Source organism: Rhinoderma darwinii, chromosome 1, assembly GCF_050947455.1.
Source record: "Rhinoderma darwinii isolate aRhiDar2 chromosome 1, aRhiDar2.hap1, whole genome shotgun sequence".
NCBI classification, from domain to species: Eukaryota; Metazoa; Chordata; class Amphibia; order Anura; family Rhinodermatidae; genus Rhinoderma; species Rhinoderma darwinii.
Window position 1 is genome coordinate 363,226,763 of NC_134687.1, and position 25,996 is coordinate 363,252,758.

The following is a 25,996-nucleotide window of genomic DNA, read 5'->3' on the forward strand; positions in this document are numbered from 1 at the left end:
GACGGAAAAAAAAAAAAGTTATGGCTCTCACAATTTGGCGACACAAAATAAATTTTATTTTTTACACCTTAGGTTTTTACTTGTAAAATATAGAAAAAACTACATATAGATTTGGTATCACCGTAATTGTATTGACAGAATAAAACATTGGAGGAATCGCTGTTTTTTTCATTTTCTACCCCACAAATTTTTTCTAGTACATTATATGGCACAATAAACCGTGCTACAAAAAACTACAACTCGTCCCGCAGAAATCAAGCCCTCATAGTACTATATCAACGGAAAATTAAAAAAGTAATGGCTTTTGGAATGTGGGGAGGAAAAAAAATGAAAATGAAAATCTGAAAAATGGCTGTGGGGGGTAAGGGGTTAAAGAGGCTCTGTCACCAGATTATAAGTGCCCCATCTCCTACGTAATCTGATCGGCGCTGTAATGTAGATAACTGTGGTTTTTATTTTCAAAAACTATCATTATTGAGCAAGTTATGAACAATTTTAGATTTATGCTAATTAGTTTCTGAATTCCCAACTGGGTGTTTTTTACCTTTTGACCAAGTGGGCATTGTAAAGACAAGTGTATGACGCTGACCAATCAGTAACCAATCAGCGTCATACACTTCTCTCCATTTATGTCCATTTGTACTCCCAGCATAGCGAGATCACGCTGTGCGGTCACTTACTCACACAGTAATTTTACCGAAGTGTCTTGAGAGTGAATAGAGCCTCAAGGAATTGCTGGTTGGGTAGTTCCCTGGCATAATACTGCCCAGGCATTATAACATAGCAGCTGATGACTAGAGTATTATGCCAGGGAACCCCCTTTTTCCAATTTTCCCCCTAGAGCATAGTAAAAAATATAATTGGTATCACTGCATCCGTAAAATTCTGAACTATTACAATATATCATTATTTAACCCACACGGTGTACACCGTAAAAAAAAAATATATATATATATTTGTGATTTCCAGAATCGCTATTTTTTGGTCACCATCTCCCATAAAAGATTAAATAAAAAGTGATCAAAACGTTGCATGTAGCCCAAAATGGTATCATTAAAAATGACCGCTTATCCCGCAAAAAACAAGCCCTCATACCACTTAACCGATGGAAAAATAAAAAAGTTATGGCTCTCAGAATTTGGCGACACAAAATACATTTTATTTTTTACTTGTAAAATATAGAAAAAACTATATATAGATTTGGTTTTTGGAAGGTGGGGTAGTTCTGGAATCATGTGCCTTTTATGAGATTGTAGTAATCGTATAGCCATGGTTTAAATACAGCACTTACATTAGTAGATTTTCTATTTCATGCACCTATTCAGTGTGTGTGTGTGTGTGTGTGTGTGTGTGTGTGTGTGTGTGTGTATATATATATATATATATATACACACACACACACACACCTACTGCCATTTTATATAGGGCACAGATCCTGCTATAATTGGGCATTAGAGCTGCTAAGACGATTGAGCCCCCCCCCCATATACTTGTCTCCCACTGTGCGGCACTCTCATTGCCCTACAGGTACATCATCATCATCATCATGTGGACTGTGCTCCTCAACATCCTCCCACCTCGGCTTTTCTGATTGATCACACAGCCCTCAGTCCCGGCTCACCACTTATATTCCTCTCCATAGCAGTCTATGCTGCCCAGGGGAAGCGCAGCTGATGCTTTCTATAGAATCTCGCCATGAGCCAGTCCAATGCTTTCCTGAGCTGCCGGTTTAGGATCACTGAGCGGCTTCAGTATACCTCAGTTGTCCATTGAAGCTGCTCAGCAGTCCCATGCTGAAGATAAGCGCAAGGCTTTGTTCACCTCTGCGTCAGGGCTCCGTTCATGGGTTCCGTTGGAGCTTTTCGTAAGGGGAACCGATGAACAGAACCCTGACTGAAACAAATGGAAACCATAGGTTTCTGTTTTATCACCATTGATTTCAATGGTGACTAATCCGGTGCAAATTGTTTCCGTTTGTCACCGTTGTGTAAGGGTTTTGTCGTTTTGACAGAATGAATAGTGCAGTCGACTACGGTAGTGAGTCCACCAAAACGATGGAACCCTTGACAAACAGAAACCATTTGCATCGGATCCGTCACCTTTAAAACCTACGGTTTCCGTTTGTTTCAGTCAGAACTCCGTTCATGGTTTCCCCTGACCGAAAGCTCAGACGGAACCCTGACCCAGATGTGAATGAAGCCTAATGGCGACTGCAGCAAAAATTCTAGAGGCACTTTAATTTTTTTTGGTCACATTTACAAAACCATCTGGAGCCCTGAATTTGTATGTATGTAGACTTAATGCAATAAAATATAAAGCAAAGATCAACCGTACCTTGCTATAGTTGATGGGTTATAAATGGGCATGCAATTTTACACATGCTTTTCTAGCTTTCAGTTATAGATGGATATGGATTTAGGAGAGCTGTGTAAAATAATTGTACTCTATTTTTAAGAAATTAATGATTTACATAATTGTATATGAAATAGAGATGGATTCACTCTTCAAACAAGTGTCTAACGTATTAATGTTTTAGGGAAAATGGCGCTTCAGGAGACAAGGTGTGAAAGAGCTTCACAGCACCTTGACGCGTCTACTAAACGAGCTATTGCCATGGGAACCAAAGCTACTAAAAGCTTTTCAGAAGAACCGGTAATAATGTGCTACCATCATTGCATTTTATGTCAAGTAACCCTTTATTTGTGTAAACGAAATATTTTATTAGAAAAGATATTATTAGTAGTTATTTGACTTTTCTTGATCCGTCAAGCAAAGTAACAACTGTCTAACATAGGACTTTTAAAGCGTACCTAACTTTTCAGGTTACTTTTTAAAATAAGCTGTCATGTGTACATGAGGAATAACAATATTTCTGTCCATTATATGACTTGTATCCTGCATTTTTTTTTTTTTTTTAGCAGTTTTCCCCTCGGTAGGACGATCTCTCTCTTTCTCAGTTTTCTCTGAGCTAGTGGTCGCAGCCTAACGGCTATCATGTTTTCTATGCACTGCACACACAGAAGAGGAGAATCCTGCTCTCCCATCTCTATCACATACACTCCTCACAATTGAAATTGCAACACCCAGAAGGGCAAGCCATAAGGTTATGCAAATCTAGGAAGTAGCAGGTGTTGTGAAGATCTGCAAATTATTAAATTTTCAAGCACCTAGCTCCAATCTGGCATGTGGGATTGGTAAAAAAAAAAAAGCCAGATTAAAAGCAAAGTTTTTTTACTACATGAAACATCAAAAATCGGATCCAGTGGTGTGGGATGGTTGTGCGATGGCTCCTGTTCATCGACGTTCCAGTTAACGCCACTTGTCGCAAACTGAAAGGGACAGAATTCTTGAACTGAGAAACCTTGGTTTATCACTCCGGCAAATCGCTACGTGCCTAGGCCAAGCTGTCAACTCTGTTCAACATTGCATGTCCCAGGGGTTGGGGGAACAACAATAAACAGGAATGAGAGCAAGAGGTGCGAGGAGGCGAACCTCTGCACGGACGGATTGTCTGATTGGAAGAATGGCTGTCATGGTGCACAGCAAGACCGCAATGGAGGTCTATCCTCTTCAGCGATGAGTCCCGCTTTTGTCTCGGATGTACTGACAGCCAGAGATTGATCTGGTGACCACGTGGGCAACGCCATGAAGAGGCCTTCACAAGAGAACGTCGCACCGGTCCTACTCCTGGGGTTATGGTGTGGGGTGGAAAAATTTAAGGTAGCTGGACCCCTGTAGTCTTCATTTCAGGTACTCTAGCAGCTCGGCATTGCATTGATTTGGTCGTGGGTCCAGTGGTACAGCCATTTCTCCATAGTGTCTAAGAAGCCGTTTTTCAACAGGACACGCAAGGCCGCATGTTGCAAAGGGAGCAGCCAAGTGCATTCAGCGTGGCATAACATTCCTTAGACAACCGTTAACTTCATTAATAGCCTGCCTAGGCATGTAAGTGTGTATTTCTGCACGTGGCGTTCACACTCAATATTCCAAACATCTTGATTTATTCAGTATAATGTTTCCATTTGTCATCATTTGCATATAATTAACATGTCTATCGATCCTGTGATTTCAACAATTCCAAAACTTTTCTTTCTTGGTGTTGCGATTTCAATGTTGAGTCTATATCGGGTGTATTAACATAAGTTCTTTGAAAAGTTAGTGCCCAGTTAATTTGTGCATTACAGACCACAATACAGAACTGTGTTGTGTGGCTATATCACACCGTACTTCCCCCTAGAAGCACTGAATCCATAAAGTTGAGGAAAAGAGAATTTTATGTAAGACAGAAGCATCATAACATTTTAATTTACAGCTTTGGTAATCGTTAGGTAGCTACAATACTACAGTATGTGCGTTTTAGTTTCCTCCTTTGTAAATGACATGCAGTAGGACATAGTACAGTCAGTTAAAACACTTTATTTGGCTTTGCTTTTTATGCTTTATTATCACAATTCTATCTTACATTGATTTCACTCTATCCTCTATGGGGATAAACTGGCACACCGGTATAAATTAACAGTATTCTGTGATCCTTAGGGAGGATTTACACAAGCGTGTAATATGTCCGTGCAACGCGCGTGATTTTCACGCACCTCGCACGGACCTATATTAGTCTATGGGGCCGTGCGTAATTTTCACGCAGTGTTTGTCCGCTGCGTGAAACGCACGACATGTCCTATATTTCTGCGCTGTTCGCGCATCACGCACCCATTGAAGTTAATGGGTGCGTGAATATCACGTGCACCACACGGAAGCACTTCCGTGGGACTGTTTATGTGCTTTTCTTTTTACAAACATACAAACGGAGTGTCATAATGATGGCGGCTGCGCGAAAATTACGCAGCCACGCATCATATGGTGATGACACACGGAGCTGTTAAGTGCCTTTTGCGCACGCAAAACGCCGCGTTTTTTGCGTGCGCGAAACGCACACGCTCGTGTAAATCCTCCCTTCAAGATGGTATTGGGCTAGAGATTAGCTGAATGATTATTGAAGCCAAGTTCCTCTGGGCAGTTAGGGACCTGGGCACTGTTTATTCTAAACCAGACTATTCAAAACTGTAACAAATCTATATTGCTGTGGACTATAAAATGCACTTTTTAGCAAGAATAAAACTAGCTAAAAAGTACCTGCGTCTTCTAGTCTGCAGTTAAGTGGCCCCGCTGCGCCAGACCTCTCTCACTGCTTCCTTAACCCCGGCCCGTGACGTGCCTGGAGCGGGGGGAGGGGTGATGTTTGGAGTGGGCTCACGTGGGGAGCCTTCTCGATACACGCTGCTCTGACGGCCAGAAACAACGATCGCGCTGTTCCTGGCCATTTAACTAGTTAAAGGGGTGTTCCCATGAGGGACATTTATGACATATCCACAGGATATAGATGCGGGTCCCACTTCTCCGCACCGATCTCTAGAATGGGGCCCCCTAAACCCTGTTCTAGCTCTTTGTGCTCACGCTGCCTCCTGCCACTTACTGATTACAGTGAAGGAAATAAGTATTTGATCCCTTGCTGATTTTGTAAGTTTGCCCACTGTCAAATACATGAACAGTCTAGAATTTTTAGGATAGGTTAATTTTACCAGTGAGAGATAGATTATATAAATAAAAAAAAAAGAAAAAGAAAATCACATAATCAAAATTATATATATTTATTTGCATTGTGCACAGAGAAATAAGTATTTTATCCCCTACCAACCATTAAGAGTTCAGCTTCCTCCAGACCAGTTACACGCTCCAAATCAACTTGGTGCCTGCATTAAAGACAGCTGTCTTACATGGTCACCTGTATAAAAGACTCCTGTCCACAGACTCAATTAATCAGTCTGACTCTAACCTCTACAACATGGGCAAGACCAAAGAGCTTTCTAAGGATGTCAGGGACAAGATCATAGACCTGCACAAGGCTGGAATGGGGTATCCTTGATCCTGAGGAAGGTGAGAGCTCAGCCGAAAACTACACAGGGGGAACTTGTTAATGATCTCAAGGCAGCTGGGACCACAGTCGCCAAGAAAACCATTGGTAACACATTACGCCGTAATGGATTAAAATCCTGCAGTGCCCGCAAGGTCCCCCTGCTCAAGAAGGCACATGTACAGGCCCGTCTGAAGTTTGCTAATGAACGTCTGGATGATTCTGAGAGTGATTGGGAGAAGGTGCTGTGGTCAGATGAGAATAAAATTGAGCTCTTTGGCATTAACTCAACTCGCCGTGTTTGGAGGAAGAGAAATGCTGCTTATGACCCAAAGAACACCGTCCCCACTGTCAAGCATGGAGGTGGAAACGTTATGTTTTGGGGGTGTTTTTCTGCTAAGGGCACAGGACTACTTCACCGCATCAATGGGAGAATGGATGGAGCCATGTACCGGCAAATCCTGAGTGACAGCCACCAGCCATTTTTTATGTCCTGGTGGAGGGAAGGAGGTTGAGTCTTCCAGCACGACAATGACTCGAAACATACAGCCAAGGCAACAAGGAGTGGCTCAATAAGAAGCACATTAAGGTCATGGAGTGGCCTAGCCAGTCTCCAGACCTTAATGCCATCGAAAACTTATGGAGGGAGCTGAAGATCCGAGTTGCCAAGCGACCGCCTCGAAATCGTAATGATTTACAGATGATATGCAAAGAGGAGTGGGCCAAAATTCCCTCTAACGTGTGCAAACCTCATCAACTACAAAACACGTCTGACTGCTGTGCTTGCCAACAAGGGTTTTGCCACCAAGTATTAAGTCTTGTTTGCCAAAGGGATCAAATACTTATTTCTCTGTGCACAATGCAAATAAATATATATAATTTTGACAATGTCATTTTCTGTTTTTTTTTATTTTTATATAATCTATCTCTCACTGGTAAAATTAACCTAGCCTAAAAATTCTAGACTGTTCGTGTCTTTGACAGTGGGCAAACTTATAAAATCAACAAGGGATCAAATACTTATTTCCTTCACTGTATATGGTCGGGAGTTACGGAAACAGCGTAACTCGCTCAGCTACGCTGTTTCCGTAACTCCCATAATAGTGAATGGCAGTTTAGGAAGCAGCATAGCATGCTAGCTACGCTGTTTCCGTAACCACTATTGGGAGTTACGGAAACCAGCAAGTTAAGCTGTTTCCGTAACTCCTGAACATGTAATCAGTAAGTGGCCGGGAGTCGGCATGAGCACAAAAAGCTAGAACGGGGTTTAGGGGACCCCTTTCTAGACATAGGTGCAGGTCCCAGAGCTGGGACCCGCACCTATCTTACCTTTATGACCTATCCTGTGGATCTCTGCCTCTGCTAAGCCATGCCTCCGGCAGGGCTTGGCGTGAGCCTGTAAAAATTACAATATACTGCAATACATTTGTATTGCAGTGTATTGTACAAGCGATCTTACAATCGCTGGTTCAAGTTCCCTAGGCTAACTAATTAAATGTGTAAAGAAAAAAAAATAATATATATACACATGATGATTTATGGTAACCTTAGCGCTAAAAAAAAAATGAAATAAAAAGTGATCAAAAAATCGTGTGTGTCAATAAAAACTACAGCTGGTCCTGCTAAAATAAGCCCTCACACCGCTCAATCAAAAGTTATGGTGAAACAGAACAAATTTAACGGTTAGCCATAATCTTCAAAAATGCTGGAAATAGATCACTATGTGTGTAATGAATCCATATAATGAGTTTCACTTCTTGAATTGAATTACTGAAATTAACTTTTTGATATTTTAATTCATTGAGAAGGACCTATATGGCACTGAAGCGTTTACTGTTTGTATCCCTGGTGGTCTAGGGCAAAGAAGTGGTTACTGCCAGGATTTGTGATGGTCTAGGGAAGGGGTTTATAATAAGCATCCCTGGTAGTCTAGGGTGAGGAAGGGGTAATGTCTGTATCCGTAGAAGTCTAGAGCAGATGTGAATGCCTGCATATCTGGTGGTTTAGGGTAATGTATGCATACTTGGTGGTCTATGGCAGACATGGTTAATGTCCGTATCCCTGATGAAAGGGGTAGTGTGGCATACCCAGTGTCCAGTGGGTTCTTCACCCCTCCAGGCTCCGGCGTAGTTCCTCTAACTGGAAGCTAAACACTTATCGTTCAGCTACCTGTCTTCTCCCTGCACTCATAAAGATGAGTACAGGGATGAGATAGAGGGGAACGTGCAGTTGCAACATAATCGACCCGCCACAGTTCTCTTTGATCGGACAGAGTTTTTCTTTTTATGAGCGCTCTGCCCGCTCTCTAAGAAAAGCGCAGGTCAGATTTTCCCTAAGTAGGAGGAGTTTGTAAGCTGCGTGGTTGTGCAAATCACAGGAAACTGTGATTCAGTAGTTACCATTATTGTAATATACATGCTGCTAGAGAGTGTGACAGCCGATTGTATTAAAAAATAATTGAAAGAGTTTATTCTATTCTATGTCTTTTCTGTCTTTATGCAGAGCACGCCTCAGAAGGGATTACGATGATTTACTTCGGCTGACAAATTCCGAACAACTTATCGGGGAATCCTGTAATCGTAAAGATTGTGAGGCTAACAAGTGTCCGAATTCTGTTTCTAAAACCTATGTTCCCGGTCAACAGGAAATGCAGAAAAAAGACTCTCCTGGTATGAATTCAGAATTTTCTTTAACCCCTTCCCAACGCAGGCAGTTTTTGGCCTTATTGACTCAACCCCATTTTTTCAAATCTGACATGTTTAATGTGGGAATAACTATTTCATGCTTTTACTCATCCAAGTGATTCTGAGATGGTGCTTTGTTTGTTTTTGTGACACATTGTACTTTGTAAGTGGTATGTTTTGATACATTCTGTATTTATTTGTGGAAAACACCAAAATGTATATAACGTTTTGAAAAATTAGCAGTTCTAAAATATTAATTTCTCTGCTTGTAAGACGGATGTTCATGCCACACAAATTAGTTAATAATAAACATTGAATAAGGTATACTTTTATGTTGGCATGTTTTTTTTATCCCCTTAACTCCTTAACGCCGAAGGACGGATATATCCGTCCTCAGCAGCTGCTAGTTCGCGCAGGAGGACGGATATATCCGTCCTGTGATCGCGCGGGTACGGACAGCGTACCCATGCGATCAGCGGCAGGAGCCCGGCTGTTATACACAGCCGGTCTCCTGCTGCAACTGCCGGAATCGAAGCGCGCGCCGATTCCGGCAGTTTAACCCATTAAATGCTGCTGTCAATAGTGACAGTGGCATTTAATGTGTTTGACAGAGGAAGGGAGCTCCCTCTGTCACCCGATCGGCGCCCCCGCAAACAAATCGCGGGTCGCCGTCGGGTTTCCATGACAGCCGGGGGTCTAACAAAGACCCCCAGGTCTGCCTTCAGCATCTGCCTGTTAGGCGATGCCGGAGGCATGACCTAACAGATTGCCTGTCAGTTTTACACTGACAGGAAATAATGCTTTGGTATACTAAGTATACCAAAGCATTATATATGCGATCAGCAGATCGCATAGTGAAGTGTCCTGATGGGACTTAAAAAAAAAATTACAATCCGTTAAATAAAGTTTGTGAAAAAAATAAATAATAAAATTACAGTCAAAGTCAAATAAAACTACTTTTTTGGCCCAAAAAGTGGTTTTATTTAGTAAGTGTCAAAACAAATAACACATACACATATATGGTATCCCCGCGATCGTAACAACTTGACCAATAAAATGAACACATTAATTAAACCGCCGGATGAACGGCGTCCAAAGAAAACGCAAAAAACAACGGCAAAATTCTCTCTTTTCTCCCATTCCCCCCATAAAAAATAAAATAAAAGTTAATCTATAAGTCCTATGTACCCCAAAATAGTACTAATGAAAACTACACATTGTCCCGCAAAAATCAAGCCCACGTACGGCCACATCGACGGAAAAATAAAAACGTTACGGCTCTTGGAATGCGGCGATTCAAAAACAAGTAATTTTTTTCTAAAAGGGTTTTTATTGTGCAAACGTAGGAAAAACATATAAAACCCTTACATATTTGGTATCTCCGTAATCGTGCCGACCCATAGAATAAAGTTAACATGTTATTTACGCTGCATAGTAAACGGCGTAAATTTATAACGTGAAAATCAATGCTGGATTAGCTGCTTATTTTCAATTCTCTCCTAAAATAAAGTTAATAAAAGTTAATCGATATATTATAAGCATCTAAAAATGGTACAATTATAAAATACAACTCGTCCCTCAAAAAACAAGCCCTTATACGGCTATATAGACGGAATACAAAAACAGTTACGACTCTCGGAATGCGACCGTGAAAAAACAAAAAATAATCCTTGGTCATTAACGTGCAAAATGGCCCGGTCATTAAGGGGTTAATGACCAGCTAAATTTTTCTCTTTTTTGCCTCTGTGCCTTTCAGCAGCCATAACTTTTTTTTTTATTTTTTCATTGACGTTGCTGTATGAGTCCTATTTTTATGCTGGAGAAATAGTATTTTTTTTCTTACCGTTTGGGGGTAGAGAGAATGTATTTTTACGGTGTGAATATAGGAAAAAGCGATTCTCTGTTTTTCTTTATTTGTTTTATCCCGTTCTCGTTTCACACTAAATAACCTGTTAAATTCTTCAGGTTATTACGATCGTGTACATACCTAATATGTGTAGGTTTTTTTGTTTTTATGTAATGCAGGGGGCAATAAAATCTTTTTTTTTGCAAAATAACTTTTTTTTTTTTTTTTTAAATCCCAACTTTATTTTTTACTTCGTGTATTAGCATACTCTTGTATGCTAATACATTACATTATGTCACTTTGACACAAGCTTCTGTTAGGGCACACTATGTGCTGCCCTAACAGCAGGCAACTGGACCTTTGGAGGTCCCCAGGGCTGACTGCAGAGGAATTCCCTGGTCTTTGATCACATCACTGGGTTTCCGATGAAGTGATCAAAGAGGGGAATTCCTTTTGATCATTACGCAGTCACGGACCGCGGCGATCAAAGGGTTAAACAGCTGGGGTCGGAATGTCTTCCGACCCCAGCTGTATTTAGCAGGCTGCGCTAAGATCAGGAGCTGTAAGTTACAGCTCCTGCTTAGAGGATGAGCGCTCATCAGCCTCTTCCACAGCGACGCCAAAAGACGTCGCTGTAGACTAAGCACCTGCACCGCCTGCCGTCAAGACGGGCGGTCGTTAAGGAGTTAAACATTCTTTTATATTTTTGTGGACGTTAGGATCCACGTCGGACTAGGGATCCTTGGGACCACCAGAGATGATTCTGAGGGCCGACCCTCCATCTATATAGAACATGTACATGTCCACTTTTTAATTTCATCACAGTCCTTGTTGGTGTTGTCTTCTGCTGGAACTTTAACCCCTTAATGACAAGCCTATTTTAAACCTTAATGACCAAGCCATTTTTTACGTTTTTCCATCGTCGCATTCCAAGAGCTATAACCTTTTTATTTTTGCGTCGACATAGCTGTATAAGGTCTTGTTTTTTGCGGGACAAGTTGTACTTTTTAATAGCACCATTTTGGGGGACATATTTATTGATTAACTTTTATTAACTTTTTTTGGGGGCGGAATAGAAAAAAACCTGACATTTCGCCACTCTTTTTCGCGTCTTAAATCCACGGCGTTTACCGTGTGATATAAATAACACTAACTTTATTCAGCGGGTTGTTACGATTGCAACGATACCAAATTTGTATAGTTTTTGTATGTTTTACTACTTTTACACAGTAAAAACGATTTTTTTTCAAAATTATTTGTTTTTGTGTCTCCGTATTTGAAGAGCTGTAACGTTTTTATTTTTTCGCCGATGCGGTTGTATGAGGGCTTTTTTTTTGTGGGACGACTTGTAGTTTTTATTGGTACCATTTTGGAGTAGATGCGACTTTTTGATCACTTTTTATCATATTTTTTTTTAAGTCAGTATTCACAGAAAACAGCAATTTTTCCATAGTTTTTTATTACATCTTTTACGGCGTTCACTGTGCGGGTTAAATAATGTAATACATTTATAGTCGGGGTCGTTACGGACGCAGCGATACCAAATATGTGTAACTTTTTTACTTTATTTTGTTTTTTTAATAGTAAAGCATTTTGTAAGGGGAAAAGCTAGGTTTTTCGTTTTTTTTTCACTTTTTTTTTTTTTTTTTTTTAATTAACTTTATTAAACTTTTTTTTTACTTTTTTACTAGTCCCACTAGGGGACTATAATATGCGATTCTGCGATCGCATTTATAATACACTGCAATACTTTTGTATTGCAGTGTATTACTGCCTGTCCGTTTTAAAACGGACAGGCATCTGCTAGGTCATGTCTCCGGCATGATCTAGCAGACATTCGCTCCAGGCAGACCTGGGGGCCTTTATTAGGCCCCCGGCTGCCATTGGAGACACAGACACTCGGCGATCGTATCGCCGGGTGTCGGTGGGGGAGAGAGGGAGCTCCCTCCCTCTCTCCAAAACCACTCAGATGCGGTGCCAGCTCTTAAAGGAACATTGTCACCAAAATTTTTTTTTTATAGCAGTTTTATGTTAGGGTTTTATTAAAAACGTTTATATTTATTTGTGTGTTACTTTTTTCTATTTTTACACTTTTTCTTCCCTATGGGGGCTGCCATTTTTTTTTCCATTTCTGTATGTGTCGATTAACGACACATACAGACATGGAATACGGCAGCTCCAGTCCCATAGGGACTGCGAACGGGGGCCGTTCCATCCACTATGGTGTACACAGTGTGTGTGGGAACGGCGCATGCGCCGCTCCCACACAGTCCAATTTGAAATGCGCGCCGTCCGGCGCCATTTTCCTGTGGACCGGAAGTCGCGGCCGGACAGTAAGATTACTACTTCCGGTCGCGGCTTCCGGACTTGTGCACATGGAGCAGCGGCAGCAGACGGAGCGGACGGACCGGAGGGAGCGGCGGCGACTGGAGCAGGTAAGTGATTTCTATGTATGTACGTGTTTTACTGTGTATTTACTAGTGTATGTAAACCTTCTACACTGTGTGTTAGCTCAAAAAATGGCGACACACAGTGTAGGAGGTTAGACCGTTCAAACCCCTCGTTTATCCCGGCACTAGCCAGGATAAAGGAGGGGGGGATTCTGAGAGCTCACTAGAGCGAGGGATTTTTTCCAAATTTTGCAGCATAAAGCAATGTGGTTGCTTTACCACATGCAATGCTGCAATTTTGGGAATTGCTCCATCTAGTGACCAGTGCTGGGAAATATTATAAATTGAATCCAATTTATATTTCCTGACTCGTGAAAAAAATAAAAAAAATTAGAACAATGTTTAATCACCTACACACTAATTGTTTAACTAAAAAAAAACAAAACATGTTTTGCTGGCAACACATTCACTATAAAGGGCCAGCGCACGCACCTGAGTTAAAGTACAAAATTAGCCCATGAGCGCCCTAGACTATGAGGTGCCCAGCCCCTTCCTGCCTTGCCGGATCTTTGTTGTCGTTACCCTAGTTTGCCTCTGCAAATTGTCTACAAGTGTCTTCCAGTTCCCAGTGTTTCCCGTTCCTGCTACCTGTAACTTGTATCCCGTGCTGTCCTGGTCAAGTACTGTTTTGAGTTGAAGCTGTGCTGTGTACCACGCCTGTCCTGTTACACCACGCCTGGTGTCCGCCTGCTGCCACAGTCCCTTCCGAGCCTGCCTCGCTACTGTCTGAAGCAACCACAGGTACACCTATACGAACTATAGACTGTTACCTGTGTCCTGTGGGCCAGCTGCCATACTGTTCAAGCGGTACGGCCCAGAGGGTCCACGTACCCAATGTGACAGTAAGCTCAGGCCATGTACCCCGCTGGTCAATCCAAGACCATGATGACGTCACTAGAGATGGGGGCGCATATGCTAGACCTCCGGTCTCGACAGGACCAGCTCCTCCAGGCATTGAACATTATTTCACGTCGGCTGGAGGTACGAGCTGCCATTCCTTACTACACCTCCTGGCAGTACAGATCCTCCGACTACACCATCTGGCAGTGCTGATCCCCGATCTTCTTTGCCGCTTCCTGACCGCTATGATGGAGATGCGAGGACCTGCTGTGGATTTTTGAACCAGTGCCAGATCCACTTTAGCCTGTATGCAAGGGCATTTTCGTCTGATGCCGCAAGGGTCGCTTTCATAGTCTCCTCACTGGCAGGGCCCTTACATGGGTGAACCCTATCTGGGAGAGACAAGGACCAGAGACCCGTGACTTTCAGGGGTTCCTACGGACATTTCGCACAGTGTTTGAGGAGCCTGGACGAGTCTTGTCTGCAGCCACCTCCTTGCTGAACCTACACCAGGGAGACCACTCCATGGGCGAGTACGCCATCCAATTCCGCACCCAGGTTGCAGAACTGTTGTGGAACAATGAGGCCCTGGTGGCTACATTCTGGCAGGGACTGTCTCCTGAGATTAAGGACAAGCTTGCCACCCGAGATCTACAGTCTACCCTGGATGACCTCATCCTTCTGGCCGCCCGGATTGATATAAGGATCCGAGAACAGCTCCAAGAAGCTCGTCGGGAGGGAGGACTACCTAGCCCGGTTCCTACTTTGCAGCAACCCCTGCTGTCCTCAGATGCTGATCCTCCAAAGGAGTCTGTGAGGACGGACCAGTTTAAGCTGTCTACCCTGGAGAGACCACGCAGACGCACCTCGGGACTCTATCTATATTGCGGCCTCGGAGGTCATCATGCGCGTCTGTGTCCCCAAAAACCCCAGAGCCTAGGGTTGGTGGGAGAGACCACCCTGGTTAAAGAAGAACTTTTGTCTAACGTGTCCATTCCCGTGACCATAGTGTCCAGCAAGAAAACGCATCGGGTATCTGCTTATCTGGACTCTGGATCCGCTGCTAATTTCATTCGAAGAGACCTGGTGGATCTTTTCCAATTGCCCACAACCCCTCTGGAGAGGCCGTTGATGGTTGAATCTGTGAATAGACTACCTCTGCCAGACCTGATTGTAGCTGTGACAAAGCCGCTGAGGCTCCAAGTGGGAGCCCTCCATTCTGAACTCCTCTCGTTCTTTGTCTTGGCTAAAGCCGTCAATCCTGTGCTGCTGGGCCTGCCCTGGCTCTGGCTACATGCCCCAGTCCTGGACTGGAGTTCTGGAGAGGTTCTCCAGTGGGGTCCCGAGTGTCTCATCCGTTGCGTGGTACAGATTCGTTCGGCTCAGCCTCCTCTGCCTCAGTCCTTGGCAGGATTGCCTTGTCATTATTCTGCTTTTTCGGATGTCTTCAGCAAGAAAGAGGCAGAGACGCTGCCTCCACACCAGGCCTATGACTGTCCTATCGACCTGGTTCCTGGTGCATCCTTTCCCCGTGTTAGGGTACATCCTCTCTCTTTGCCAGAGACTCTGTCCATGTCCGCCTATGTTAAGGAGAACTTGGGAGAGGGGCTTCATACGGCAGTCTTCCTCCCCGGCAGGAGCCGGGTTCTTCTTCATCAAAAAAAAAGATGGTTCCCTACGACCCTTTTTTTTTAATTTTTTTTTTTAATTTTTATTTTTTATAAATATTATAGTTTTATAGTTTGGGTCGTTATGGATGCTGCGATACCAAATATGTGTACTCTTTTTAACATTTTCACTTTTTTCCAGTAATGAAAGACTTATTATAGGAAAAAAGGCAGTGTTTATTTTTACACTTTTTATGAAACTTTTTTTATTAACGTTTTTCAACTTTTTTTTTTTTTGTCCCACTAGGGGACTTGAGGTCCTGCACCTCTGATTTTACTCTAATGCATTGCACTACCCACGTAGTGCAATGCATTAGAGCTGTCAGTCATTCACTGACAGCATGCCTATTAGGTCCCGTCTATGGGCGGGGCCTAATAGACTATCGTACATGGCAGACCAGGAGGCCATTATTAGGCCTCCGGGTGCCATAGCAGCGATCAGATTCGTCACGATAACATCATGTCGATGTTGATCGTTACAAACCACTAAGATGCCGCGATCGCGGCATCTGAGGGGTTAATGCCAGGGATCGGAGCTAGCTCCGTTCCCTGCCATTACAGTACTGTGTCAGCTGTAAAATACAGTGGACAGCAACGGTTGATGTCTCAGACTCCGCTTCTGAGCCTGCGCCATCTTGAAACTGCGGCCGGACGCCTTTTAGGCCCCGCCTCTGGGCGGGACCTAGCAGGCTTCCGTACTTGGTAGACGAGAGGCCATTGTTAGGCTTCCGATCTGCCGGAGCAGTCATTGGAACCCAGCGATTTAATTGCAGGGTTCCGATCTGCTTGTACACACCATAGATCCAGCTCTCGGTTTTGAGGGCTGCATCTAAGGGGTTAATCGGCCGGATCGGATGCTAGCTCCGGTCCTGGCCTTGAAGCAGTGATAGCGTTAAGCTATCACTGCTTTAAAACTGTGTCTGCAGACGCGTCTGCCGACATAGTGCCCTGTTAGGGTATGTGCACACAACCTATTATCAGGCGTAATGGAGGTGTTTTACGCCTCGAATTACGTCTGAAAAGATGGTTCCAATACGCCGGCAAACATCTGCCCATTGCTTGCAATGGGTCTTACGATGTTCTGTACAGACGAGCTGTCGTTTTACGCATCGCCATCAAAAGACGGCACATAAAATTACGGTTGCGTCAAAGAAGTGCAGGACACTTCTTGGGATGTAATTGGAGCCGTTTTTCATTGACTCCAATGAAAACCAGCTCCAATTACATCTGTAAAAGACGCCGCGAAAAACGCGTGCACTTGTAAAAACTTCTGAAATTCAGGAGCTGTTTTCTCCTGAAAACCGCTCCGTAATTTCAGACGTATTTGGCGTTGTCGTGTGCACATACCCTTAATGCTGTGATGTAATAGTCCATCACTTTGCGTTAACAGGACATCTCCTGTGACGGACTATTACGTCACATAGCGGGAAGGGGTTAAACAATTAGTATTTAAGTGATTACACTTTTTTTTTACATTTTTTTTAATTTTTTCACAAGTCAGGAAATATTATAAATTAGATTCTAAGTTATAACATTTCCATGTGCTGGCCACTAGAGGGAGCAGTTCCCAAAATTGCAGCATGGTCACTGTGGTAAAGCAACCTCATTGATGTATGCTGCAAATTTGAAGTGGACACACTCTCCTCTAGTGTCCTCACACAATCCCCCCTCCCTTCTTCTAGCTAGTGCCAGGAGCAGGAAGGGTTTGAATGTCTTCAAACCTCCTACCTGTGTGCTGCCATTTTCTGAGCGACCGCACAGTGCTTAGGAGGATTAGATACGGGGCTCAGCAGACCATATCACACGAACATAATACACACGAACATAAATTACCTGCTCTTGCCGCCACCTCCGCTGGTCTACGCTCCTCTTCCTCGTGCCTTCGCTTCGTTGAACATATGGCCGGAAGGCCGGAAGTCGTCACACAGACGGCACACGCAACTGAGAATGGAAGACGTGTGTGTGTGTGTGTGTGTGTGTGTGTGTATATATATATATATATATATATATATATATGTGTAAGGAAACAGACAAGTGACCCCTAATCTACCCGCCACTCAGTCCCTGCCTACTTGCAACGACCCGCCCTAGGCGACGGGGTACAACTGGGCGACGGTCCCTACGCTCAATAAGTGCACGACAGACAAACAGACAAGGGTACACAGAAGCAAGGGAAAAGGGGCAGTTGCCCACGGCAGCACCGTGAGCAACAAGAGTGGTGAACGAGCCTAGTCAAACCAGGAGTGTACGAGGTACCAAACGCAGAGCAGGAGAGTAGTGAACAAGCCGAGTCAAACCAGGAGTGTACGAGGTGCCAAACGCAGAGCAGGAGAGTAGTCAGTAAGCCAGGGTCAATATGAAGCAGGGTCAAATAGTTCATGAAGCTGCAGCAGGGCCAGGAAATCAAACGAGAAGAATCACAAGCAAGGAGGAACAGGAAAGGCAGGTATAAATAGACAGAGGGCGGGAGCTAGCTCCGTCTGGCCAGGTAAGCCTGCCATCCTGAGTGGTGGAAGATGGAGTCAGTCTCACAGACATAGAAGCAGGTGCAGACTGATTACCTATGGGCGTAGATACAGAAGCTGTGCCTCGCAGATCCTTAACAATATATATATTAAAAAAATAATATAGATACATATTTATATACTGTGTGTACACACACACAGTATATAAATATGTATCTATATGATTTTATAGATTTTATATATATATATATATATATATCACTTATTATAAGCCCTAATTGATTATTAATTAACTAATTAATAGTACTCCGACTAGGACAATCTAAACTATCTACCTAACACACTACCTAAACTATAACTAGCTGCCTACACTATATGTGGAGCTGGTTTTTATGTGTTTTTGAAAGTTTGTGTGTCTTTATACGAATCACACAGCAGCTGCTCGGCACAGTGGTTCTTCTCTCTCACTGTCTCAGAACAATCTGACAGGGAGGGAGGAGAAACATTGTAATAAACAGGTGAAAGTTTGTTGCTGCAACCAGGGCCGCCATCAGGGGGGTATTAGGGGTAGTAGTGTAGGGGGTCCGGCCAAACTTAATTGAAAGGGGGGCCTGGCAACTGCCGCGACTTGCCTTTGGTAGAAAAAAAACAGGCCCCTGCAATGGGGCCTGTTTTTTTTCACCAAAACAATGTCGTGAGCTGCGGGCCCCCCTCTCGTGAAACACCGCCGTGAGCTGCGGGCCCCCCTCTTATCACCGCCGCGAAACACCGCCCGCTTGCGCGCGTACGAGCGCGCGTCCACGCGCGAACGACCAGGCGCGCCGCCGAGAGGGAGGCGGTGCGCCCGCAACACAAGATCTAGTGGGAAGGACAGCCACACTGGACAGCGGCGCAGTCTACTTACCTGCTGGCCCGCCTCCAACTCGTCCTCCTCGTCCGACTCCGCCTCCTTCTCCAGAGCGTAGCTGCGTAAGGAGAGGGGGAGGAGTCTAGTTGTTGCGCGGCGGCAGTTCTACGATCACCGCCATTTTCTGGAGCCTGGAGGTGAAGGACGACATCTGGACCGAAGACATCGCCTGAAGAGGACTGGAGTGGGAGCAGCTCTTCTGACACGGTGAGTAAAGTGTCTCAAAGTGCTGTTTCTGTATGGCCCTGTTCACACAGAGTATTTTGCAGGCCGAAAAAATCTGCCTCAAAATTCCTTAAAGAATTTTGAGGCAGATTTTGACCTGCCCACACTATCTTGCTGCGTTTTTTGCTGCGTTTTTTGCCCGCTGCGATTGAGGACAGCAGACAAAAAATGCAGCGAAAAATGCACTTTCTGCCTCCCATTGATTTCGATGGGAGGTCAGAGGCGGAACCGCGGCAAGAAAGGACGTGCTGCTTTTTCTTTTTTCCGCGACTGGCTCCCATTGATTTCAGATTAAATCAATGGGAGGCGGTTTTGGAAGTTGTTTGGTGCTGATTCTGACGCAGTGTCCGAGTCAATATCAAGGCCCAAAAACTCTGTGAACTGGGCCTTATTGTTAGGGCTTATTCAGACGAACGTGTAATACGTCCGTGCAACGTGCGTGATTTTCTATGTTACTCTACGGGGCCGCGCAGACTGTCAGTGATTTTCACGCAGCGTGTGTCCGTGTGTCCGCTGCGTAAAACTCACGACATGTCCGATATTTGTGCATTGTTCGCGCATCACGCACCCATTGAAGTCAATGGGTGCGTGAAAATCACGCCCAGCACTTCCGCAGCCGTATAAACTATGAATGAAAACAGAAAAGCACCATGTGCTAGAAACATACAAACAGAGTGTCATAACGATGGCGGCCGCGCGAAAATCACGCAGCCGCGCATCATACGCTGCTGACACACGGAGCTGTTATGACCTTTTGCATGCGCTAAACGCTAAGTTTTTGCGCACACAAAAAGCACACGCTTGTGTGAATCCGGCCTTAGGGTAGGAACACACTAGGCATGAACGCTGCGGATTTTATGCAACACATTTTATTGTGGAAAATCCGCAGCGTATTACAGTCGCAGCCGAGTGGATGAGATTAGAACAAATCTCATTCACACGCTGCAAAAATAATGGACCTGCAGTGTGGCTTTTTAAGCCGCAGCGTGTCAATGTATTCTGTGGAATCGGCGCTCCTCTGTTGCGGAAATGCTGCGGTTCTGCCACAAAAATCACACATGAGGAAAAAAAAAAGGTACTTTTTTACATTTATAAAAAAGTTTAGACTTACCCCCGGCCGTAGTCCTGGTGACGCGATCCTCTATTCTTAGCGCAGCCCGGCCTCCTGTCATGACGTTTCATCCCATGTGACTGCTGCAGCGGTCACATGGTCTACAGCGTCATCCCAGGAGGCGGGGCTACGTTCAGAAGAGAGAGATGCGTCATCTAAACTACGGCCGGGGCAAGTCTAAACTTTTTTTTCCCTGCAGGATTCCTGCAGCGGACATGCCTCACCAAACCTGCGCCACTATTTGGTGCGGTTTTGCTGGCGGAATTCCCTGCGACTACCGGGGCGGATAAGCTGTGTAGTTTTACTCAGCATATCCGCCTGGTGTGTCCCTTATGATGTCGCTCCTGGAGTTGCTGCCGGTCTCTAAATAGGCAGTTGGTCCAGTAGAATTTGGAATTATTTTTTTTTGTGAACCAGCTTAAAAAAATACAAAACTTTTGTGTTAGTGCCTGTTCACATCACCGTTCGTGATGGTTTCTGTCGGGTGAACCCCGCAACGTAAAGTGAAAGTGACAGCACAGCTTCCGTTTCAGTCACCATTGATCTCAATGGTGACGGAAACATCGCTAATTGTTTCCGTTCGTCACCATTCCGGCAGGTTTTCGGACGGAATCAATAGCGTAGTCGACTGCGCTAATAGTGACGGAAACGGAAGCTGTCACTTTCCGTTGCGGGGTTCACCCGACGGAAACCTCAGACGGAACGGAAGCGAACGGTGATGTGAACAGGCCCTAACACAAAAGTTTTGTCTTTTTTTTAAGCTGGTTCACAAAAAAAAATTATTCCAAATTCTACTGGACCAATTGCCTATTTAGAGACAGGCAGCAGCTCCAGGAGCGACATCATAAGGGACACACTAGGCGGATATGCTGAGTAAAACTACACAGCTTATCTGCCCCCGGTAGCCGCAGGGAATTCCGCCAGCAAAACCGCACCAAGCGCAGGTTTCGGGAGGCATGTCCGCTGCGGGAATCCTGCAGGGAAAAAAAAGTTTCGACTTGCCCCGGCCGTAGTTTAGGTGATGCATCTCTCTCTTCTGAACGTAGCCCCGCCTCCTGGGATGACGCTGTAGACCATGTGACCTGCAGCAGTCACATGGGATGAAACGTCATGACAGGAGGCCGGGCTGCGCTAAGAATAGAGGATCGCGTCACCAGGACTACGGCCGGGGCAAGTCTAAACTTTTTTATAAATTTAAAAAAGTGGCTTTTTTTTTTTTCTCGTGTGCTTTTTGCGGCAGAACCGCAGCATTTCCGCAACAGAGGAGCAGCGATTCCACAGAATACATTGACACGCTGCGGCTTAAAAAGCCACACTGCAGGTCAATTTTTTTTGCAGCGTGTGGATGAGATTTGTTCTAATCTCATCCACTCTGCTGCAACTGTAATACGCTGCGGATTGTCCACAATAAAATGTGTTGCATAAAATCCGCAGTGTTCATGCCTAGTGTGTTCCTACCCTAAGGCCGGATTTACACAAGCGTGTGCTTTTTGTGTGCGCAAAAACGTGGCGTTTTGCGCATGCAAAAGGTCCATAACAGCTCCGTGTGTCAGCAGCGTATGATGCGCGGCTGCGTGATTTTCGCGCAGCCGCCATCATTATGACACTGTATGTTTGTTTTCATTCATAGTTTATACTGCTGCGGAAGTGCTGGGATTGATTTTCACGCACCCATTGACTTCAATGGGTGCGTGATGCGCGAACAATGCACAAATATCGGACATGTCGTGAGTTTTACGCAGCGGACACACGCTGCGTGAAAATCACTGACAGTCTGAACGGCCCCATAGAGTAACATAGGTCCATGCGAGGCGCGTGAAAATCACGCGCGTTGCACGGATGTATTACACGTTCGTCTGAATAAGCCCTAACAATAAGGCCCAGTTCACAGAGTTTTTGGGCCTTGATATTGACTCGGACACTGCGTCAGAATCAGCACCAAACAACTTGCAAAACCGCCTCCCATTGATTTAATCTGAAAACAATGGGAGCCAGTCGCGGAAAAAAGAAAAAGCAGCACGTCCTTTCTTGCCGCGGTTCCGCCTCTGACCTCCCATCGAAATCAATGGGAGGCAGAAAATGCATTTTTCCCTTCGTTTTTTGTCTGCTGTCCTCAATCGCCGCAGGCAAAAAACGCGGCAAGATAGTGTGGGCAGGTCAAAATCTGCCTCAAAATTCGGTGCACGGTTCCAGGCGGCCGCGGGTGCGCATGCGCGGGAGTTTGCGGGTGCGCGCGTTTGACGGCCCCCATGACGACCCCCATGCTACCCAGGGCCGCCATCAGGGGGGGTATTATGGGTACTGATGTGAGAGGCCCGGCCAAACCTAATTGAAAGGGGGGCCCGCAGCTCACGACATTCTTTTGCAGGGGCCTGTTTTTTTTCTACCAAAGGCAAGTCGCGGCAGTTTGCCGGGCCCCCCTTTCAATTAGGTTTGGCCGGGCCTCTCACATCAGTACCCATAATACCCCCCCTGATGGCGGTCCTGGGTACCATGATATAGTGCTGGACGGAGTACCGTTAACAGGCGGTGCCACGGTAGGGGGGCCCAGAAAATTTAGCTGTAGGGGGCCCTGAAATTCCTGATGGCGGCCCTGGCTGCAACAAACTTTGCTGTCAACACCATGATTAGTTTATCATGGTGATCACGTCATCGGGACCGACACCAATCCGGTCCTGATGTCTTCTCTCAGCACTAAGGCTACTAGTAGCAGCGTGTGCTGAGAGATTTAGGGCACAGGGAGAGCGCTGTGCACTCTATTCTGACACCACGTAGATTAACGGGCTGCAGGACAAAAGCCCAGCACTGCAGCCCGTTAATCTACGTGGGCTGGTCTTGAAGGGATTAATGCACAGGAAATGAAATGGTTCATGTTTCCGATCACATGATACCACACATTTAAATATAGACAACTGTGATCACGATCGGTAATTAAACAAGGATATATAGATACAATATTAAGCCATTAACCCCTTAGTGACCAACAATACGCCTTTTCACGTTGGTCACTAAGGGGCCTTAGGCTAGGCTGACTCCTTTTCACGTGAGCCTAGTCTAAGTTCTGCACGGGTCCCCCGTGCAGGCTGGAGCCGGGGCTCAACTGTCTGATGACAGCTGAGCTCCTGCTCCAACGCCCGCGATCGAAGTTTACTTCGATCGTGGCCGTTTAACCCGTTAAATGCCGCTGTCAATAGCGACCGCGGCATTTAACTTTGTCTCCGCTGGGGTGTCATGGCAGCCGGGGGCTTGATAAAAGCCCCCAGGTCTGCCCTGGACATATGCCTGTTGGGACGCGCCGGAGGCACGTCCTAACAGATTGCCTGTCAGATTTACACTGACAGGCAATAATGCTCTGGTATACGAAGTATACCAGAGCATTATATCAGCGATCTGAAGATCGCACAGTAAAGTCCCCTAGTGGGACTAGTGAAATAAGTCATCAAAGTGAAATAAAGATTATTAATAAAAAGTACAGTAAAAAAATAAATCCATTTTTTTTCCATAAAAAGTGGTTTTATTTAGTAAAAGTGTAAAAAAAAAAAAAAAAAGTACACATATATGGTATCGCCGCGACCGTTGGCTCCATTAATAAAGTTAATATGTAATTTAAACCGCAAGGTGAACACCGTAAAAAAAAAACACAAAAAACAATGGCGAAATTGCCATTTTTTTCCATTGCCCCCCAAAAAAGTCATAATAAAAATGAATCAATAAGTCCCATGCACCCCAAAACAGTACCAATCAAAACTACGTCTCGTCCCGCAGAAAACAAGCCCAAAAAATCACTACATTGATGGAAAAATAAAAAAGTGACGGCTCTTGGAAAGCGACGATGCAAAAACAAATTATTTTAGTTCAAAAGTGTTTTTATGGTGCAAAAGTCGTAAAACATAAAAAACCTCTACATATGTGGTATCGCCGTAATCGTACCGACCCATAGAATAAAGGTAACATGTTATTTACGTCGCACAGTGAACGGCGTCAATTTAAAAAAAGTTATAGCTCTTTGAATGCGACTATAGAAAAACTTATACAATAGCTTGGTCATTAGGGCCTAAAATGGGCTGGTCACTAAGGGGTTAATGGAACTTTCAAAACAAATACTATTTGAATACAATGTTGCATCACATTATAATCTACATAAATAGTCAACTAACATGAATGACCCGGAGGGGATATCTTGAACGTATCTTGAGGGAGAGAGACATTGAGAGAGGACATTGTCCCATGGAAAAAAGATACAACTAAAAAATGTATACCATTTATCTACAAATTCCACCTATTCAATAGTAAAATTGATCGTATAGTGAAAAAACATTGGTGTATTTTAGGGTGAGGGTACCCCATGGTTGAAGAACTTTAAAAATCCTCCACTTTGCTGTAATAAAAATGTTTAATTTACGAGAGAAGTTGGAGAGCAGATCTGGGCAGTGAAAAGCATGTATCAAGGCAAACGGTGTTTGAGTAGAAATAAAGAAGGAACATTCCCACGTCTTCACTGCAAATGTGAATTTTTTTCCACCCTCATTCAGGGTATTCTTATAATATTCATGGATAATACACACGCGATTCTACAAATGTTATTTATTTTAATATGTGCCCGTGCGGTCTTTTGAACGTAGGTGAGACCATTCAGCGTATAAAGGACCGCATTAGTAAGCACAAGTCCACCATCAGGTGGGAGAATTTATTGTTACCGATCTCTTATCATTTTTTTGATTAAAAAGCATACGATAGCCCAATTTAGATTCCAGATTATTGAAGAAATACAAGAACCAAGAAGAGAGGGGTGAGGTGAAGAGATTACTGTGACGCCGTGAGGCGTACTGGATACACGCATTACAGAACCACCGCATTAGTGGTGTATAGTGATATCTATTCTCCTCTTTATTTTTTATTTTTTTTTCTCCTCTTTAGACTTTTGCAACAACGAGGTCAAGCAGATAACTTTTACAATTTATGAAAAAGCCCTAAACCCTAGCAGTCCAGTGAGAGTCATTGTTTTAGATTATAATGTGATGCAACATTGTATTCAAATAGTATTTGTTTTGAAAGTTCCATTAATGGGTTAATATTGAATCTATATATCATTGTTTAATTACCGATAGTGATCACAGTTGTCTATATTTAAATGTGTGGTATTGTGATCGGAAACGTGAACTATTTAATTTCCTGTGCGTTAACCTGTTAATGGCGAGGCTGAGTGCAAGCAGAAACGCATTTCATGCAAAATAAAGAAACCAATCAAAGAATTTTGTTGGAAGTGCCCGGATTTTGTTTTTACTCAAGTTCGGTTTTCCCTATCCATGTGCACCATGTTGTAATTAAGATGGCGCGTCGACCATACCCTTCTGCCTTGGTTATAAGAAAGGCCTTCCTCCTCGTCGGCACGCTGCTTTGTCCATAAAATGGTGGGAGATGGAGGTTCATGTGCTCGTTTCCTGGAAGTCTAGTACAGGCGCAGATGAAATAATGCACTCTGGAGACTCGTGCATCCTCCAGTGAGAATCGTCTGCACTCAAAACAGGTTGGGGGCGAGTAGGATATGGCTATTTAGGATCTTGGTAGTGTGCTGGTGCTATATTATAGCAGAACCAGCAAATAAACACAGCAATCCCCTTGCTGTAAGTATGACTGTTCTGCTATCTGTGTCCGGCTCCCCTCTAACCCCTTCCTTCTGCCCTTGAACAACGGTTCATGGGTTGCATGGTGTTTGAGGTGGAGGACCAGTAGAGCAGTGGCTTAAGAGGGGAGGGGTTAAGGAAATACAGCAGGAAGCTGGAAACTTCACATTCGGTGCTAGAGGATTAAAATTTTATTTCCATAGTGTTGCTTTCAGCATGAATGCAAACATAGGTATGCTTAGACTTGTATTCCCTACCCCCATCTAGGG

At 44.3% G+C, this 25,996-nt stretch overlaps 1 protein-coding gene across 2 annotated transcripts in view; it reads left to right on the plus strand.

Annotated features, from left to right (window-relative positions):
• BRD10 (bromodomain containing 10) overlaps positions 1-25,996 on the plus strand; it is an 88,822-nt gene that overhangs the window by 57,773 nt on the left and 5,053 nt on the right. For both annotated transcript variants that reach the window (XM_075827329.1, XM_075827337.1), the window contains 2 exons: positions 2,537-2,652; positions 8,411-8,577. In XM_075827329.1, the coding sequence (XP_075683444.1) occupies positions 2,537-2,652; positions 8,411-8,577 (283 nt within the window). The remainder of the gene's footprint in view (positions 1-2,536; positions 2,653-8,410; positions 8,578-25,996) is intronic.